The 19,580-nt window shown below is 46.3% G+C and overlaps 1 protein-coding gene across 1 annotated transcript in view; it reads right to left on the reverse strand.

Moving 5' to 3' along the window:
• The window catches only part of LOC144487318 (NACHT, LRR and PYD domains-containing protein 3-like), a 101,407-nt gene that overhangs the window by 46,321 nt on the left and 35,506 nt on the right, over positions 1 to 19,580 (reverse strand). Inside the window, exon 6 of the mRNA XM_078205397.1 lies at positions 8,549 to 8,634. Within this exon, the coding sequence (XP_078061523.1) occupies positions 8,549 to 8,634 (86 nt within the window). The remainder of the gene's footprint in view (positions 1 to 8,548; positions 8,635 to 19,580) is intronic.

The following is a 19,580-nucleotide window of genomic DNA, read 5'->3' on the forward strand; positions in this document are numbered from 1 at the left end:
CCTATATCCTGTCCCTCAGGATCTTCTCCAAGATCCTGATTTGTGCAAGATTTGCAAGCAGTCAACGGTGCAGCTGTGTCTAGAGCCCCTAATGTTCCGAATCCGTATACCATTTTAGCGCAGATTCCACCCGAGAGCAGATGGTTCTCGGTAGTAGACCTTGCGAATGCATTTTTTTGTATACCTGTCCACCCAGATAGTCAGTGCTGGTTTGCTTTTTCGTTTAAAGGAAATTCCTATACATTCACCAGGCTGTGCCAGCGGTATTGTGAGCCCCCCACGATCTATAATGAGGTACTGAAAAGGAGTTTAGAACCGCTGGTCTTGTCCTCTGGGACAGATCTCCTGCAGTATGTGGATGACTGCCTGATCGTGGCTCCCACCAAGGAACAATGTGAAAGTGACACTGTTGCGCCACCTAGCTGGAGAAGGACACAAAGCGAGTCTCTCCAAGTTACAATTTGTACAAGAACAAGTAAAGTTTCTAGGGCATCTGATATCAGGACAGGGCAAAGCTCTGGAGCAAAGTAGAGTAAAAGCGATCCAGGAAATCCCAAAGTCGAAGACTAGAAAATAATTGTTGCCCTTTCTGGGCATGTGCTCATATTGTCGAACCTTTGTCCCCAATTATGCCGTTCTCGAGGCCCTTCTGATTGGCATAGCCCATGGAAAGGGCCTACAGGCTCATGGTGTACTTAACTGGACCCCTGAAGCAGGGCAGGCGTTTAGAGATTTGAAGCTAGCATTGCAGACTACACCAACCCTAGGACTACCCAATCCAAATATGCCTTTCACCGAAGCAGTGGATGAAAAGAGAGGTTGCATGACATCGGTGCTGCTGCAAGAGCATGGGGGAAGGCTCAGACCAGTGGTGTATTTCTCCGCTAAACTAGATCCAGTAGCAGCGGGGCTGCCCACCTGCCTGAGGGCAGTTGCGGCGGCTGAGAAAGCAGTAAACGCTTCGAGAGATATTGTGGGTTACAGTGACTTAACACTGCTTGTACCACATGCGGTCTCACTTCTCCTCTTAGAACAAAAAACAGCTCACATGTCCGCAGCCAGATGGCTACGGTATAACACGGTGCTGTTGGAGATGCCAAACGTCACAGTTAAAAGGTGCACCGTACTTAACCCTGCCACTCTCCTCCCCACTGCAGATGATGGGGAACCACACGATTGTGTTGCCCTGACTAATGAGGTTTGCAGTCCAAGACCTGACCTGCAGGACATTCCGTTACAAAATCCCGACCTGGAACTGTTTGTCGATGGATCTGCTTTCAGGGACCAGGAGATGGGCCAAAACCGGGTGGGATATGCTCTAGTTACGCTACATGACACAGTAAAAACAGAACCACTCCCCAGGCATTTGTCAGCGCAGACTGCAGAGCTTGTGGCCCTCACGGAGGCATGTAAACTCGCAAAGGGAAAGTCCGTTATTATCTATACAGATAGTAGATATGCCTTTGGGGTGACCCATGATTTTGGGACACTATGGAAACATAGAGGCTTCTTAACGTCAACGGGCAAGCCGATCACACATCATGCGCTGATTTCTGATCTCTTGGAGGCAGTCCTTTTACCCAAGGTTATAGCAGTCTGTAAGTGTGATACGCACACTGGAAATGCTGATCCAGTCTCACAGGGAAACGCCAGAGCAGATGCGACGGCAAAAGCAGCGGCGCAGCAGGCCATTAGTGATAATGCAAACATGCCAATGTTACCAGTTTCTAACCCAACAGCGGACCTACAGGATTTGCAGACACAAGCCTCGCCCGGCGAGAAGAGGGAATGGTCAAAGGTACAAGAAGGGGTATGGTCCGGCCCCAATGGAAAACCATGCTTGCCAAAAGCATTGTTCCCACACTATGCTAAATTGACACACGGGAAGGACCATGTGCCAAAAGGAGGGATGTTCAGGAGTATCTCTGCATACTGGTACACTAGCGGCTTCACTAATTACTCTGAAAAATTTTGTGAACGATGTGTCATCTGTGCTACTAATAATGTAGGAAGAGGAATAAAGATGAGTCAGGGAGCGCACCCAGAACGACAGAGACCCTTCGAACACATTCAGATGGACTTTATCCAACTCTCCTCCAGCGATGGGAAAAAATACTGCTTGGTGATGGTTGATATGTTCACTAAGTGGAAAGAGACGTTCCCTACAGCTAGACAAGATGCTAGTGCAGTTGCCAAAGCTCTGCTAACGGAAATAATCCCGCGGTCGGGTATACCAGAAAAGATCAGTAGCGATAATGGCACACATTTTGTGAACCAGGCGCTTAAGCAAGTGGGAGAATGCTTGGGTATAGACCTCAGACAGCATTGTGCATACCACCCAGAAAGTGGGGGAGCAGTAGAAAGGGAAAACGCTACCTTCAAGAACAAGTTAGCAAAATGCTGTGATGAGATGGGAACGCCATGGACAAAAGCCCTGCCCGTAGTGTTAATGTACATGAGCACCAGGATAAGGGGAAGAGCTAACTTGAGCCCATTTGAGATACTCTTTGGCAGACCAGCTAACACTGGGATTGGGCCAAAACCTGTTATAAGAACCCTAACCAGTCATTGTGAGGATGAAATGCTACATTATTGTACAAAACTTTCTGCAGTTTTGTCTCAAGTACAGGCCCAAGTGAAGGAAGCCCTACCACGACCAGCAGAGGGAAAACTGCATGACCTACGACCAGGCGAGTGGGTAGTGGTAAAGGATTTTAGAAAGAAGAGTTGGAAAGCCAGAAGGTGGTTGAGACTATTCCAGGTGCTCCTTGTAACGCAGACAGCAGGAAAGGTAGCAGAGAGGGCTACGTGGTTTCACACCAGCCATTGCAAGCGAGTACCAGAATCCCAGCAAGCACCAGACGAGGCAACATGAAGCGGACAGGATCGCACCCCATGAAACTCCTGATTCTCCTGGCGGAGCTGGTGATGGGAGGAATCCCTGAAGTGACAGTGACATTGACCAAGGGAGAAACGGGAACGTTCACATGTGAACCATGGCCTTATCCTCCTAGTAGGGGTTATGATCATGGCGATTATTAACGAAATGACAAGTACCTATGTAGGGACCCCTGTGGCCCATCCGATTGGCACCTGGTGGTAGTAACTACAGCCAAAGGTACCCCTCACACTGGCAATCGCTTCAGTATAGTTGTGACCACTGGAACTATCATATACTCAGTGCCCGAAGGTCAACAAAATCCAACATCAGCGTCGACGGAGGAGTCTGACAGAAGACGGGACAGGAGTCCCTCGAGGCTACGAAGGCTATACGCTGGCTGACCCGTGGACTGCTCCGGGAGCTAATATAGGATGGTCAATGTTTATTGTAGTAGGCACTGCTGTGGCCATCAACAAGATTAACGGACTAGCATGGTCAGTCCTAAGGCGCGCCAACGAAACTGAAGCAGCCCTAACTATGGTAGATGGAGAAATGACGGCTATTAGAACCGCCGAAATTCAACACAGATTGGCCTTGGATATTTTACTGGCGGAGCAGGGAGGCGTCTGCAAACTGCTTAGTACATCCTGCTGTTTTTATATACCTGACGAACATGAGAACATAACTAATGTCATTAAGCATATGAGAGAGGCCATTCGGGTGCCCCCGGCAGCAGACAATTCTTGGTTTGCTTGGCTCACCCAGCTGTGGGGAGGCTGGGGGTACTGGATGATAAATGTAATGATACCAGTAGTGATCGGGCTTGTATTCCTACTATGCATGGGACCGTGCGTCTGCCAGTTTTTGCAGAGAATTGTTACAACAAGCCTGGCTCGCGACTACTGAATGCTGAGACAATCTGACTCGGAGGAAATGGAAGAGGCAATTGAATGGATACCTCCGTTCAGAGACGAACTGTCAATGGACTAAATGCTTATAATGTATAACTGTTGTGTGACAATCGTTCCCTATATCATATACCAAAGATTAATGATGGCATTGCAATGGTCATACCTGATGAATGTACTTTGAGTAAAATACTGTACAAAGCTAAGAGAATCTAAATAACGCTTGAGTAGCTTGTTGAAATTGAACCTTACAATTTTAATGAGGTATTGTCAACAGGGGGAATTGTAAAAGAAAATTTTAACATAAGGAACAAAGCAGAGCACAGGTCCAGATGGCCAAACCTTGGCTATTTCGATAAGGAGGAACTAAAATGATTAAAACTCAAGGTTGAGCAGCTGCACAAGGGGGTGGTTGGGAAACTGCAGAAGTGAACAGAATAATGAGAACTAGCTGAATGAGGAAGATAAGAAAGTACAGCTAGAAGGAGAAAAACAACTCCTTATACGGAATGGAAAAGTACTAATATTGTATTAGCTCATTACTGCCTGGGTGTCTGCGCAGCCCGCCTAGCAGCAGAATAGGTATAAAGACTGTAGTTTGCTGTACTCTGGCGCGCCGGTTCTCCGCCCCCCCCCCCCCCCCCGCACACCCTCTCGAGTGGCAGGAGGAACGCGTCCTCTGCAGAGTAAAAATAAAGTTTGCTCCTATCCATGACTGACCGTCTCTGAATCCTATTTTTCCACCACACCTACACATCTTTGCACAATAAGGGCAATTTTACCACGGTCATTCCAGCTACACAGCATATCTTTGGAGTGTGGGCAGGAACTTCCCCGTGGTGGGGAAGTTGTTGGAGAAGATTCTTAGAGATAGGATGTATGCGCATTTAGAAAGGAATAAACTCATTAACGATAGTCAACATGGTTTTGTGAGAGGGAGGTCATGCCTCACTAACCTGGTGGTGTTTTTTGAAGAAGTGACCAAAATGGTTGACGAAGGAAGGGCCGTGGATGTTGTCTCTATGGACTTTAGTAAAGCGTTTGACAAAGTCCCTCATGGTAGGCGAGTGAAAAAGGTTGGATCCCATGGGATAAAGGGGGAGGTGGCTAGATGGGTGGAGAACTGGCTTGGTCATAGAAGACAGAGGGTGGTAGTGGAAGGGTCTTTTTCCGGCTGGAGGCCTGTGACTAGTGGTGTACCGCAGGGCTCTGTATTGGGACCTCTGCTGTTTGTGATTTATATAAATGATCTGGAAGAAGGAGTAACTGGGGTGATCAGTAAGTTTGCGGACGACACAAAACTGGCAGGACTTGCAGATAGTGAGGAACATTGTCAGAGGCTACAGAAGGATATCGATAGGCTGGAAATTTGGGCAAGGAAATGGCAGATGGAGTTCAATCCTGTTAAATGCGAAGTGATGCATTTTGGTGGGAATAATGTAGGGAGGAGCTACACGATAAATGGAGGAACCATAAAGGGTGTAGAGACGCAGAGGGACCTGGGTGTGCAAGTCCACAGATCCTTGAAGGTGACGTCACAAGTGGAGAAGGTGGTGAAGAAGGCATATGGCATGTTTGCCTTTATAGGACGGGGCATAGACTATAAGAGTTGGGGTCTGATGTTGCAGATGTATAGAACGTTGGTTCGGCCGCATTTGGAATACTGCGTCCAGTTCTGGTCGCCACACTACCAGAAGGACGTGGAGGCTTTGGAGAGAGTACAGAGGAGGTTTACCAGGATGTTGCCTGGTATGGAGGGGCTTGGTTATGAGGAGAGATTGGGGAAACTGCGGGTGTTCTCCTTGGAAAGACGGAGGATGAGGGGAGACTTAATAGAGGTGTATAAAATTATGAAAGGCATAGATAGGGTGAACGGTGGGAAGCTTTTCCCCGGGTCGGTGGTGACGTTCACGAGGGGTCATAGGTTCAAGGTGAAGGGGGGGAGGTTTAACGCAGATATCAGAAGGACATATTTCACACAGAGGGTCGTGGGGGCCTGGTATGTGTTGCCGGGCAAGGTGGTGGAGGCGGACACACTGGGAACGTTTAAGACTTATCTAGACAGCTATATGATCGGAGTGGGAATGGAGGGATACAAAAGAGTGGTCTAGTTTGGACCAGGGAGCGGCGCGGGCTAATTGTTCCTTGTTTCTCGTTTCAAGGCTTCATTCTATGATCATCTTGCTGGTGCCAGTACAGAGCGAGACTGCGGATAGTTGGGAACCTGTCTCGGGGGCAGGGAATTCATATGGTGTTCGTGGAAGTGGAAATGACTAGGGTTGGGAAGCATTTTCCGATCAGGGCCATTGTGATCTCCTGGACTCGTTTCGATCGCCTCAGGGGGTCGGAGAGGAATTTCCCAGATTTTCTTTCCCCATATTGGCCCTGGGGTTTTTCACTCTGGGTTTTCGCCTCTCCCTGGAGATCACATGGTCTGGAATGGGGGGGTGGGGGTGAGTTAATAGGTTGTAATGAACAAAGCATCGTAGCTGTGAGGGACAGCTCGGTGGATAGGATATTGGTATGTAGATAGGCTGGAAAATTGGGCGGGGATCCTGGATTCAGGATTCAATCCTAGACCGGGGAGCGGCGCGGGCTTGGAGGGCCGAAGGGCCTGTTCCTGTGCTGTATTGTTCTTTGCTCTTTGTTCTTGAACCAGAGCACCCACAGGAAACACAGGCAGACGCGGGAAGAATGTACAAACTCCACACCGATGGTCACCCAAGGCTGGAATTGAATCTGGTCCCTGGCGCTGTGATACAGCTGTGCTCACCGCTGTGTCACCATGCCAAGCCTTTCATAAATCCATGTTGGCCCTGTCTAATCCTGCCATTGATTCCTCAGTGTTCTGTTATCACTTCCTTTCCTAAAGACTACTGAAATATCAATGTCAGACTAACAGATCTGCAGTTGCCCGGTTTCCTGTAACCCCACATATTTACGCTGTTAATCCCCCTCAGCTACACATCTTGAACACTAAGGGGCAGTTCAGCATGCCAAATCCACCTAACCTGCGCATTTCGTGGGCTGTGGGAGGAAACAGGAGCACCCGGAGGAAACCCAGACGGAAACAATTAGAACATGCAAACTCCACACAGGCAGTCGTCCAAAGTTGGAATGAATGCGGGTCCCTGACGCTGTGAGTCAGCAGTGCTAACCACGTTGCCACATCTTCGCTTAATCTAATGCAGTCCTTGAATTAGCAACGGCTGGAACACTTCTGCTGCTGTTTTACAATTGAAAGGAACGTATTGTTTGTTGGAAGCGCCACACATTTTTGCACATCACCATGTATAAAACAGCTTGTTTTGTGTTTGGCTGGAACATGCTTCTCCGGTAAATTGCTTGAATACATTCTGTGAACTAATCTTCTATTCAACTTTTGACAATCTGATTCATGCTGAAGACCTAATTCAGAAGCGAATTATACAGTAAATGGAAGAACCCATCAGAGCATTGACCTACAGAGGGATCTGTGTGTACAAGTGCACAGATCCCTGAAAGTGGCAACACAGGTGGATGAGGTGGTCAAGAAGGCAGAGAGCATGCTTGTTTTCATCGACCGCGGCATCGAGTATAAAAGTTGGGAAGTTTGAAACTTTAGCAAGGCCACATTTGTAATATTGCTTGCAGTTCTGTTCGGCACACTACCAGAAGGATGTGGATGCTTTGGACAGTGTGCAAATACGATTTACCAGAATGTTGCCTGATCAAAATGTGTTCAGGTATGAGAAGAGGTTGTATAAACACAAATTGTTTTCACTACAAAAAGGGAGACTGAGGGGTGACCTGATAGAGGAGACACAATTATGAGAGGCATTGACATGGTGGATAGTCAGAGACTTTTTCCCAGTGTGGAATGGTCAACTACAAGAGGGCACAGGATGAAGGTGAGAGGAGCAAAGTTTAGGGGAGATGTGTGGGGTACGTTTTCACACAGAGCGTGGTGGGCGCCTGGAATGCACTGCCAATGGAAGTGGTGGAAGCAGTCACGTTACCAATGTTCAAGAAGTACCTTGATAGACATATGAACAAGAGATGAACAGAGGAATAGAAACCTCGTATGGACAGTAAGGACTGGGTCTGACTAAGGATGAGGAGCAACCACAGGCTTGGTGGGCCGAAGGGCCTGTTACTCTGTTGTGTGGTCCTTTGTTCGTCTTTGTGCATGGAGATTAAAATCGCCCGTGATTATTGCAGTATGTTTTTAAAAGACCCCATTATTTTTCCTGTATACTTTGTCAGACATTCTGAATATTATTCGGGGCCTATAAATGATTCCCACAAGTGAAGTTTTAACTTTGCTAATTCTTTTCTCAACCCAAACTGATTTTGCATCTTGATCATTGGAACTAAGTTCACCTCTCGCGACTGCACTGTCACCTGTTACTAAAAGCGAGACTCCACCACCATGTCCTGTCCTACATTTACTGTCATCTATTCACTCTCCCCCTTTTCACAGATCAATGGATGCTGTGTCCGGGGAGAGCTGTGCACATCTCATGAGGAGGAGAGGACCTCAGAGGGTGAACCATAACATTATTCCCCTCCTCCCTTAACATAAGGATTTGTAGGACTGACATCCCATTGCTCAGGGATCAGAGAGAGAAGCAACAGTAGTCACAGGAAAAGCAATTTTCCTTATTCATAACTGACGCCAATAGTAATGGGCAGTGTTTTTATACAAATACCAATGTTGAAATTATATTGTTGAATATTCAGTTATTATAAACACAATCTCACACAGTCTGCTACTTACTACAGTTCCTGTATTTTACAGTCCGGATTCCTCAGAGCCACAGACAGCCGCTTCACTCCTGAATCTCCCAGTTTATTGTAACCCAGATGCAGATATTTCAGTGAGCGGTTTGTACTGAGAGCAGAGGCCAGGTCCTCAGCACAAGAATCTGTGAGATCAACATCTTTCAGACTGGAGATCAGAGAGAGAAAAATAACAGGAATCAGGGTAAATCCACAGTGTTTTTAAAAATAAGATCATTGACAATAATAATGTACAGCGCGGGACATTCAAGAAACACAACTTCAGTTGATACAGAAGGCAAAATTATATTAATGTTGTAAATCTGAAATATGAATAAATATGTTGGAAACTCTCATCAGGTCAGGCAATATCTGTGAAGATAGAAACAGATTTAGTTTCAGTTCAATTAGCTAAACTTAGAAATTGGAAATAGCAGTGAATTAAATTGTTTTAAGTGTCAGGGAGCTGGGGATGAGCGGGTGGCTCAGAAGGATCAAAATGGAAGTGCCGGAGTGATTAAATGACAAAAACGATGATGGTGCAAGAGAAGAGCACAGGATTCCCATTTCCTTAACCTGAGTCACAGGGAGGGACATGGGATGGTCAGTGGTTCAGGAATGGAGCGTGTCGTGGGGTTGAAGATGATGAGAGGAAATCTTTTTCACACTGCCAGTGGTTCGGATCTGGAACTACAGCCGGGAAGTTTGGTGGAGGTCGGCTGAATCCAAGCAGTCAAAAAGCAATTAGATTATTAGGATATAACGAATGAGCGAGGATACGAGAAAAAGGCTGGAGAATGACACAAATTCCTAATGCTAATTAGGTGAGCTGGTGCAGACACGATGGGCCAATTGGCCTCATTTCCCAAATGGCCCTCGATTGGCCAAATGGCCGTTACAATTCTGTGAAGATATTGGTTGGAAATGTATCGATATTTCAACTGGAAGTTGGTGATGTTGCAGTGTGGACAGTGTTAGTAGCCATAGTCCCCAATGAAATGTTAATATTTCTCTCCAATAGCGAGAGACAATTTGTAACATGTCGCTTCAGGGACACAACTGAGTAAACGTGGGGCAATGGGATGAGATGGGACTCCATGAACCCCACAGCTGGTAAGAGAACTAAACCCTCAACATTAGCATCATTCTACGTCACACTCGAGACACCAAACAAAATGAACTAACCAACTTCACACATCGTCAGAACGGGCACATTAATGTCTGACAGGTGAGGGGGAATCTGTCCACTCAGGCAGCACAGGCAGAATCACAGAATTGTTGCAGAGCAGAAGGAGACCATTCAGCCCATTGTGTCTGCACTGACTCTCCGAATGAGCAACTCACTAAGTGTCATTCCCCCACCTAGCCCCAAAACCCTGTGCATTCCAGAGCTTAACCACTGGCTGCAGGGGAAGGCCCCATTCAGGCAAGGCTGGCACCAGATTTAAAGGCAGCCAGCAGCACTTTTAAAGGCTCTGCAGGGAGCAGTGAGGGAGCCCTTGTTAATGAACAAAGGGCTGAAATGGCAGAAGGCAGATTCAACCCAATTCGCTGACACTTCCCTGGAAATTTTCAAGGCGACATCGGTTTGGAGTGAAGTTCTGTTCCTTCAAGACTGGAGGCGAGGCCTGTCCCATCACGCAAAGCAAGTATGGATGGAAGCTGCCAAGGCCCAGAGCAGGCAGCACTTGGCTGCAGTGAGGCAAAAGATCAAAAACCCGACATGTTCTGACAAGGTGAGCGTTAAGCGTACAGGCTGATATGTGAATAAGGATGAAAGAGAAATTATAGAAATAACATCTCCACCCAGACACTGGCAATGTCCAGACAGCAGCATCAATCTTCAGGAACATGTCATCCTCTCTGTACCATTGTGCGCAGCAAACTACCCAGCCTTCAGGAGAAGAGTGACCACGACACCTCACAACCCTGCCACAGCAACCTCTAAGACGTGCCGGATCATTGAAACAGATGCCATCATCTCACGTGAGAACACCATCTACCAGGTGCAGGGTACCTATTCTTGCAACTCGGCCAAAGTTGTCTACCTGATACGCTGCAGGAAAGGATGTCCCGAGGCATGGTATATTGGGGAAACCATGCAGATGCTACGACAACGGATGAATGAACACCACTCGACAGTCACCAGGCAAGACTGTTCTCATCCTGTGGGGGAGCACTTCAGCGGTCACGGGCATTCAGCCTCTGATCTTCGGGTAAGCGTTCTCCAAGGCGGCCTTCACCACACACGACAGCGCAGAGTCGCTGAGCAGAAACTGATAGCCAAGTTCCGCACACATGAGGACGGTCCAAACCGGGATGTTGGGTTTATGTCACACTATCAGTAACCCCCATCAGCTTGCCTCCTGGACTTGCAGAATCTCACTGGCTGTCCTGTCTGGAGACAATACGCATCTCTTTAACCTGTGCTTAATGCTCCCTCCACTCTCATTGTCTGGAACTTTAAGACCTGGTTGGCTGTATAGATTCGCATTCTAATCAGTATTCTGTAACTTGATTTTGTGTCTCTGTGCTCTGTTTGAGAGCAAATTTCCACTGCATCTGACGAAGGAGCAGCGCTCCGAAAGCTAATGGCATGTGCTGCCAAATAAACATGTTGGACTTTAACCTGGTGTTGTTAAAAATCTTACTGGGTTCCGGAAAGCCAGAGATGACTGCTGCACTGCCAACACTGAGTTACCATCCTGGTGGTCTCATGATGGGCAGTCTGGCAGCACCATAGGCTTGTGTGTGTCTTTGATGGGTGATTAACAATGGAAGTTTATGTGCTTGTAGAAGACAGCATCAGAGAAGGAGCCAAGAGTGAGACTGTCTGGATTTTTATGCCAATGGAAGATGAAGTGCTGGAACTGGGAGGCCTGGAGCCTGAGTGGGCAATCGCTGATGGTGAGATGGGTTGTGGATCCAGAGAGTGAGTGAGTGAGTGAATAGATGGGCACAGGAGCGTCTCTGCTTCTGAGTCCAAAACCTGATGATTGCGTGTCCTCCATTGGTCATATGGAGCTCTGGATTAGGAACAGTCTCCAGGACATGTTGGAATGTGCATTACCCTCTAACATTCTTCACTCTCTCACAAATCAACAGTTGCTGCGAGACGGAGACAAGTGTCGACCTCGGAAGAAGAGGAGGGGTTCACAGACGCTGCTCTTTCACATTATTCCCCATAACCTCCACCAGAGCAGATACTGCCTCACACGATTAGCAGAGGGGTTACAAACTGGCAGCACACGACAGCACACACAAACCCAAACAGCTGATGGAGGCAGCAATAGTTGAGTTCACTCACACTTCGAGGGGAGAGGACATTGCCAGCTTCATGAAGATGAAATGTGACTGGAATCTTCAACAACGCAACAGATACTGGAGCTGCAGCATAAGATATTTTAACATTCGGTGGAGTTTCCAAAGGCTGTGTGTATCCATACACAAAGAATGGAGGAGTCAATCCAGGCCAGCAGTGTTACCATGTCTCAGGTATGAGCACAAACGATGACCTCCATGGAGAGATTGGTGACCTTCATGGAGAGTGACATCCAGCTTAGCACCCACTGGAGACACACAGAGACCTGCTTGTTATCACCACCTCCATGAGCTCTGTGAAGCAGTGGCTGGACGAGAGGAGAAAATGCGCCTGGAGTCACTCTTCAGCTGAGGGGCTCCTCTCAGGATGCCCCTGGTGTGGGCAGTGCGTCGTCTTCTGTTCCGACCGTGACACAAGCACTTCATGAAGCTACGATGACAGGGACAACTCCAGCATCTTTGCAGAGGACGCACAGTCGGTCGGATCCTTCCAGGACTCAAAATCCAATGACAAAGGCCACGGTAATCGAAATTCCCAGAGGAGAGAGGTAAAGATCCTGTCTGTAGCTGAGCAGAAAGTGCGGGGATGGCTGTGGTTCTCATGGTAGGGTTGCCTCCTTGGGTTTCACAGGGTGATACTTTGTTGTTTGCCGGTCACCTTGTTCAGCATGTGTTTTAAATAAATGCAGACATGGCGCACTACTAAAAAAATCCTTCACCACATTACAGGGTTTTCAACAGTTCACTGGGAATGAGAGATCAGAAATATTACACTGAATGAGGTGAATACATTTCCAATGTCTTTGTCTCATATAGTGACGGCTCCAGAGAAATGGTGGAACATTCACAGAAACAGTAACGGGGAGCAGAAGGTGGACGATGTATTACATTGAATGGCGGTGTGAGTAAGACTCATGCAACATTTTTCTGTCATAGTTAATCTCCATCCTCCCTGACGCCTACCCCATGGTCACTGGCCTGTGGTCCATGGGGTTCCTCATCATGAAGCATCTGGTCAACATCGCACTTGTTCAAAGTCACACTTTGTTCAAAGCATCTCCACTCTAACTCCAAATTGTATAGAGCACAGCACAACACCAGGGCATTTGAGACCCTTGCTGGGTATATTGAAGGGTTCCATCAGATCTATCTTTAAAAACCCTATGGCCTGCTCAATGGTCACTCTAGTGGCCCCGTAGCAGATGTTGTATCTCTCCTCTGTCACTGTGTTTGGGTTACACACAGGCACAATTACCCATCCCTTCAGTGGGTAGCGCTGGGCTTTATTAATTCTTTCATAGGATGATGTTGTTACGGGTAATGTCAAAACTTGCAGCAAATCCCCCATTGCATTGAGAAGGGGGTGGTGAGCCATCTTCTTAAATACTGCAGCCATCCAGTACAATGCCGCTGGGAAGGGACATCCAGGACTATGATCCCATAATAATGATGGCAAAGCAATACTTTCCAAGTCAGAATGTTGCGTGGCTTGGAAAGGAATTTGAAGCTGGTTGGTGTTCTAGTTTTCTGATATCCTTGCCCATCTCGGTGATAATTAGTACATATTTGGAGTATGTTGTCTCAGGAAATTTGGTGAGTTGCGACAATCCACCTTGTACGTGGTACACATTGCTGGCACTGTGTGTCAGTGATAGAGAGAGTCAATGTTGAATTTGGTAGATGGCCTGCTGATCCATTGAGCTCCTCTGCCATGGATGAACTTCTTGAATGTTTTTGAAGCTTCACTCATTCCAGCAAGATGAGCGGATTCCATCACACTGCTGACTTGTGCCCTGTTGACGGAGAACAAGCATTTGCGAGACAGGAGGCGAGTTGCTCATCTCTGAATTCACAGGCCGTGTTCTACCCTTGGAGCCAGAGTATTTACAGTTCAGTTTCTGTTCAATGGTCCCAGTGCGCCCCCACCACCCAGATGTTGATGGCCGAGGATTCTGCGATGGTGAAGAGAATATGGTTAGAATGCCTTCTGTTTGTGATGATCCTTGCCTGCCACATGTGGAGTGAAACATTGCTTGCTATTTATCAGGTTAACCCTGAATGTTCTTCAGCCCTTCAGCCCCTTGCTCCGACGAAATATCATCCAAACTCGAAGCGTTAGCTGTTCTCTCTCCACAGAAGCTGTGAGACCTGCTGAGCCTTTCCAGCATTTTCTGTTTTGTTCAGATCTTGCTGTTTATAGACATGGACTGCTTCAGCATCTGAGAAATTGTGATCAGTACTGAGCATTGTGAAGTCATTAGTGACCATCCTCACTTCTGACCTTATAATGGAAGGAAGGTCATTGATAAGGCAATTGAAGGTGGTTGGGATTCGGACATCACCCTGAGGAACTCCTGCAGTGATGCTCACAAGGCATTGGAAGGATTGCACATTGTCTGATGATCAAGAGCAGACTGATGGAACAGTAATTCACCAGACTGGATTTGTCCTGCTTTGTTCCACATTGTGGAATAGATCCAGTGTTGGAGTTGTACTGGAACATCTTTGCGAGGGGAATGGCTAGTTATGGAACACAATTCTTCAGTACCATTGCTGGGGTATTGCCAGGTTGACAGATTTTGCAGGACGCAGTGCCTTCAGTCATTTGTTTACCTCACATGCAGTGAATCAAATTGACATCTGTAATGTTGGGGACCTCACGAGGAGGCCGAGATTAATCTTCCTACTCGTCACTTCTGGCTGAGGATGGCTGCTAATGTTTCAGCGCCGTCGTTTGTACTGATGCTCTGGCCTCCCTCATCAGTAATGATGGGATTATTGTGGCTTGTATATAGAATCATAGAATTCCCAGAGTGCAGAAGGAGGCCATTTGGCCCATCGAGTCTGCACCAATTTTTTGAAAGAATATCTTACCCAGGCCCTGTCTCTAAAACTCCACATATATGGCCCACTAATCCCCATAACCTACACATCTTGAGACTGCTAGGGACAACTTAGCATAGCCAATCAACCGAACCTGCACATCTTTGGACTGTGGAAGGAAACTGGAGCACCCGGAGGAAACCCACACAGACACGGGGAGAAAGTGCAAACTCCACACGTACAGTCACCCAAAGCCGGAATTGAACCATGGTCCCTGGCGATGTGAGGCAACAGTGCTGACCACTGTGCCACCGTGTCGCCTAATGTTAACGGCATGTCCAACATTTGTTCCATGTCGAACACTATTTATGACTGGATATGGCAAGACTGCAGATCTTTGATCTGATCCATTGGTTTTGGTATGATTGAGCTCGGTCTATCATATGCTGCTTCCGCTCTCTGGTCTGCAAGTGGCCGTGCGCTGGAGCTTCACCAGGTCCACATCTCATTTTTAGATATACCCAAGTCAAATTTGTTCATGTTTGTAAAGACAATTAGCCATCGTAACACTGAACTGATTGCTGGGGAAAGCCACTGTAAGCTTCCTCGAACTGAAAGAGTGCAGTTCGCCACTCCTGTCAGTCTCACAGATAACTTCATATCCATGCTGCCATTGCCTGTTTTATTTCATTGTCTTTAATTTTGCTGCCAAGCTCGTTATGTGTCTATTAATCGCGAACAGCGTTTCTAACACGAATATTGATAGCTATGGTACTTGTAATATCATTATTTGTGTTGTTAAAACCACTGCCCATTATTAATACGGATATAATTCCGACTATTTTGTACTGTGATTATTACCATTGGCAGCTGAGCTGAGCCTTGAGCTCATAAATTCACGAGTTCATAACATGCAGGAGCAGAATTAGGTCATTCTGCCCATGGGGTCCGCTCTGCCATTCGATCATGGCTGATATGCTCCTCATCCCCATTTTCCTGCCTTCTCCCCATAACCCTTCAACCCATTACCAATTAAAAATCTGTCTCAATCCTTCGTAATTTACTCACTGTCCCTGCGTCCACCGCACTCTGTATTAAATTTGGTACCCCTTATCCTAAAACTCAAAGAACAAAGAACAGTACAGCACAGGAAACAGACCCTTCGGCCCTCCAAGCCTGTGCCGCTCATCATAGAATGCCCCACCAGCGGAAGCTACTTTATCCAAACCTTTTATCATCTTCTATATTTCAATTGCATCTCCCCTCATTCTTCTCAATTTCAGAGGGTATGGGCCTAAAATGTTCAATCTCTCTTCATGCGACAAACCCCTCATCTCTGGAATCAATCTAGTGAACCTCTTCTGAACTGCCTCCAATGCCACTACATCTTTCCTCAAATAAGGTGACCAAAACTGTGCACAATACTGCAGGTGCAGCCTCACCTTGGAAAGTTGCAACAGTACTTTCTCACTTTTATATTCGATTCCTTTAGCTGTGAATGCCAACATTCCATTCACTTTCTTTATTATCTGCTGTCGCTGCATCAGAGTTCACTGGGATTCATGAACGAGGGCATCCATATTCCTCTGCACCGAAGCACCCTGAATTCTCTCCCCGTTTAGATGATAAGTCGCCTTGCTATTTTTCCAACCAAAATGCAGGACCTCACACTTATCCACGTTCAAGTCCATCTGCCACATTTTGGCCCACGCTCCTAACCTATCTCTCTCCATTCTTATTTCTGCATTGCAACTTACTGTCCCGCCTCCTGGGGTGTAAGAACTCCTGGTCTGTTAGCTCTGGAAATCCCTTCCTTGTCCTCTCCACCTCGATCTCTGCCTTAACTTTTAAACACAGTAAGAAGTTTAACAACACCAGGTTAAAGTCCAACAGGTTTATTTGGTAGCAAAAGCCACACAAGCTTTCGAGGCTCGAAAGCTTGTGTGGCTTTTGCTACCAAATAAACCTGTTGGACTTTAACCTGGTTTTGTTAAACTTCTTACTGTGTTTACCCCAGTCCAACGCCGGCATCTCCACATCTTAACTTTTAAAATGATCCTTCAGCTCCATTTAACACACATTTGAGTGTGGATCCCTCGGGATACAACTCATCAGATTTCAGTGTCATTTGATAACTGCCTTACCGAAAAACAGCAGTTTTGTACTTTTAATCAAACTGAGAAGGTTACAGACTTAAACATCTATAATCTGAATGACAAATTAACTAGTTTGAACATATGACCTCCCATCTATGGTATTTCTATAAGCATTTAATTGTTTTGTTCATCTTTTTTATTCTGCTGAATGCTTTGAGAATAATTATAAATGAATAATTAAAGCTTTCACTCCTGAATCTCGCTGTTTATTGTAATTCAGGTTCAGACACATCACTGACTGGTTTGTAATGAGTGCGGAGGTGAGAATATCTGTGGCTGTTATGCTCCGACCTGGAGGTCAGAGAGGGAAAGATTACAGGAACCAGAGTAAATCCGTGGTGTTTAACAATAACATGAATACTGACAGGAATGATGTGTAGTGATTAGTAATGACACTATTACTGACACTGATAATAATTTACAGTGTCAGACATCCAATTATTATAAACAATCACACAAATTCTGGCACTGACCTCAGTGCCTGTATTTTGCAGTTTGGATTCCTCAGAGTCGCAGACAGTACCTTCACTCCTGAGTCTCTCACGTTATTGTGACCCAGACTAAATGGAGAGAGTGAAAAACACATTAAAATCCGCTGAATTTTCACCAGGAAAAGAAAATGGGCCTATGTTTGTGTCAGAAACCGAGCACCAGTGGAGAACTGATTCAAGTTACGATACTACACCTGGTCATTTCAGTTGAATGGAAAAGAAAATATTCAGCAATGGAAAATGATGAAAAAATCGCTATCACTGGTTTGCCTCCTGGTGAAAACTACCTGTACGCCTCTCAAATAAGTATTTTTGTTCAATTGTTCATGGATGTGGGTGTCGCTGGCTCGACCAGCATTTGTTGCCCACTGCTAATGGCCCCTGGAGGGTGTGAGGGTAATTAGGGACGGGGCAATGAATGCCGGTCGAGCCAGCGATGTCCACACCCTGTGAACAAGCAAGTAATTTTTAAACATATCCTTCGTTCTGGTCTCATTTCCTGATCATCAGAATTACCCTCCTGAATCTCACTGACCCTGCCAGGATTTTATGAGAATTGTTCAATTTACTGAGAGCTGTGATTCCCTGTACTTCTTAACTCTTGACATTAGATTAATCTGTATAATATCTCAGGGTGAGTTAAAATGTGAAGCTGGAGGATCCATCCGCTGGATTTTATACAACAAGGAAAGTTTATTCTCCCATTAGAAAGCTGAAATATTCCTGCTTGAACATTTGATGGGGAAAGGAGTGTCTCCCACTTTATTCCACATTAAACAGGCTCCATATTTACTGCTGGTATGGCGAGTGTTCTATCTCTTGGAATTATCGGAAGTTCCCTCTTCCCAGTACATCCTCACATAGGAAAAGGATCAGTAAATCCTGTTTCATATCACTGACAGTTTGACTGGGGATTTCTTCATTCAGGAAATTCTGGTTTCCTCGGCTCAGATCTAATCTCTGCAGTCCTGCCACATTCAGTTGTGAATGGTAGTGCACGATGAAACAACAGAAGGAGGAGGCTCCACAAATATCCCATCCTAATGACGGAGGAGACTAGCACATCAGTGCAAGAGATATGGCTCAAATATTAGTAACTAACTTCAGTGGCTGAACCATCCAGAGGTCCCCAGCATCACAAATATGTCTTCAGCTAATACGATTCACTCCACATCGTGTCAAGAAACAGCTGAAGGCACAGGGTGCTACAAAGATCATGGGTCTTGCCAACATTCCATTTATTGCAGTGAAGATTTCTGCTCCAGATGTTGCGCTGGCCCGAACCAAGCTGTTCCAATACAGCTACAACACTGACATTTACCCAAAATAGTGGGAAATTTCCCAGGTATGACCATACACAAAAAAGAGAGAACAAATCCAATCTGCCCATTTACCACCCCATCAGTCTACTCTCGAGGCGTCATTGAGACTATCAAATGGCATTGAATTAGCAATGAACTGCTTGCTGAATCTGAGCTTGTGCTTTGTCAGGGTCACTCTGCTAACTACCTCATTACAGCCTTGATGCTAACACGGACAACAGAGGTGAACTCAGGATGTGAGATGAGAGTGTCTGCCCTTGACATCAAGGCAGAATATGACCACATGTAGCAGAAAGGAGACAGAGAAAAACTGAGGTCAATGGAAATGAGAGAAAAAAACTATCTGCCGGTTGGAGCAACACCAGCACAAAGGAAGATAGTTGTGGTTGTTGGACCATCTGCAAGATGCAGTGCAACAACTCACCATGGTCCATTACACAGCACCTTCCAAACTGGTGATTTATGTCCCTGGAAGGACAATGGCAGCAGATGAACGGAAACATCACCACCTGACCGTTCCTTTCCAAGATACACGCCATCCTGACTTGGAAACATATCACCGTTCCTTCACAGTGACTGGGTCAAAATCCTGGGACTCTCTTCCTCACAGCATTGTGGGTGCACCTACACCACATGAGTACCTACATGCAATGACAGTCATATAATAATGTGCAGAGTCGTTTTCCAAGCAATTGATATGAGTTTAATTCCCAGCTTTCTCAGTTTGTTGGAGTGGGTGAAGAGAGGGTCATCTTATCTCCAGGAAGTCACAGCAGGAATTTCTCAGGGGAGTGCCCTAGGCCCAACCATCTTCAGCTGCTTCATCAATTAAACTTCCTCCATCATCAGGTCAGATGTGGACGTGTTTGATGATGTCTGCACAACGTTCAGCACCATTCTCAACTCCGCAAGACAGT

The sequence above is a fragment of the Mustelus asterias genome, unplaced genomic scaffold (genome assembly GCF_964213995.1).
Source record: "Mustelus asterias unplaced genomic scaffold, sMusAst1.hap1.1 HAP1_SCAFFOLD_732, whole genome shotgun sequence".
Lineage (NCBI taxonomy): Eukaryota > Metazoa > Chordata > Chondrichthyes > Carcharhiniformes > Triakidae > Mustelus > Mustelus asterias.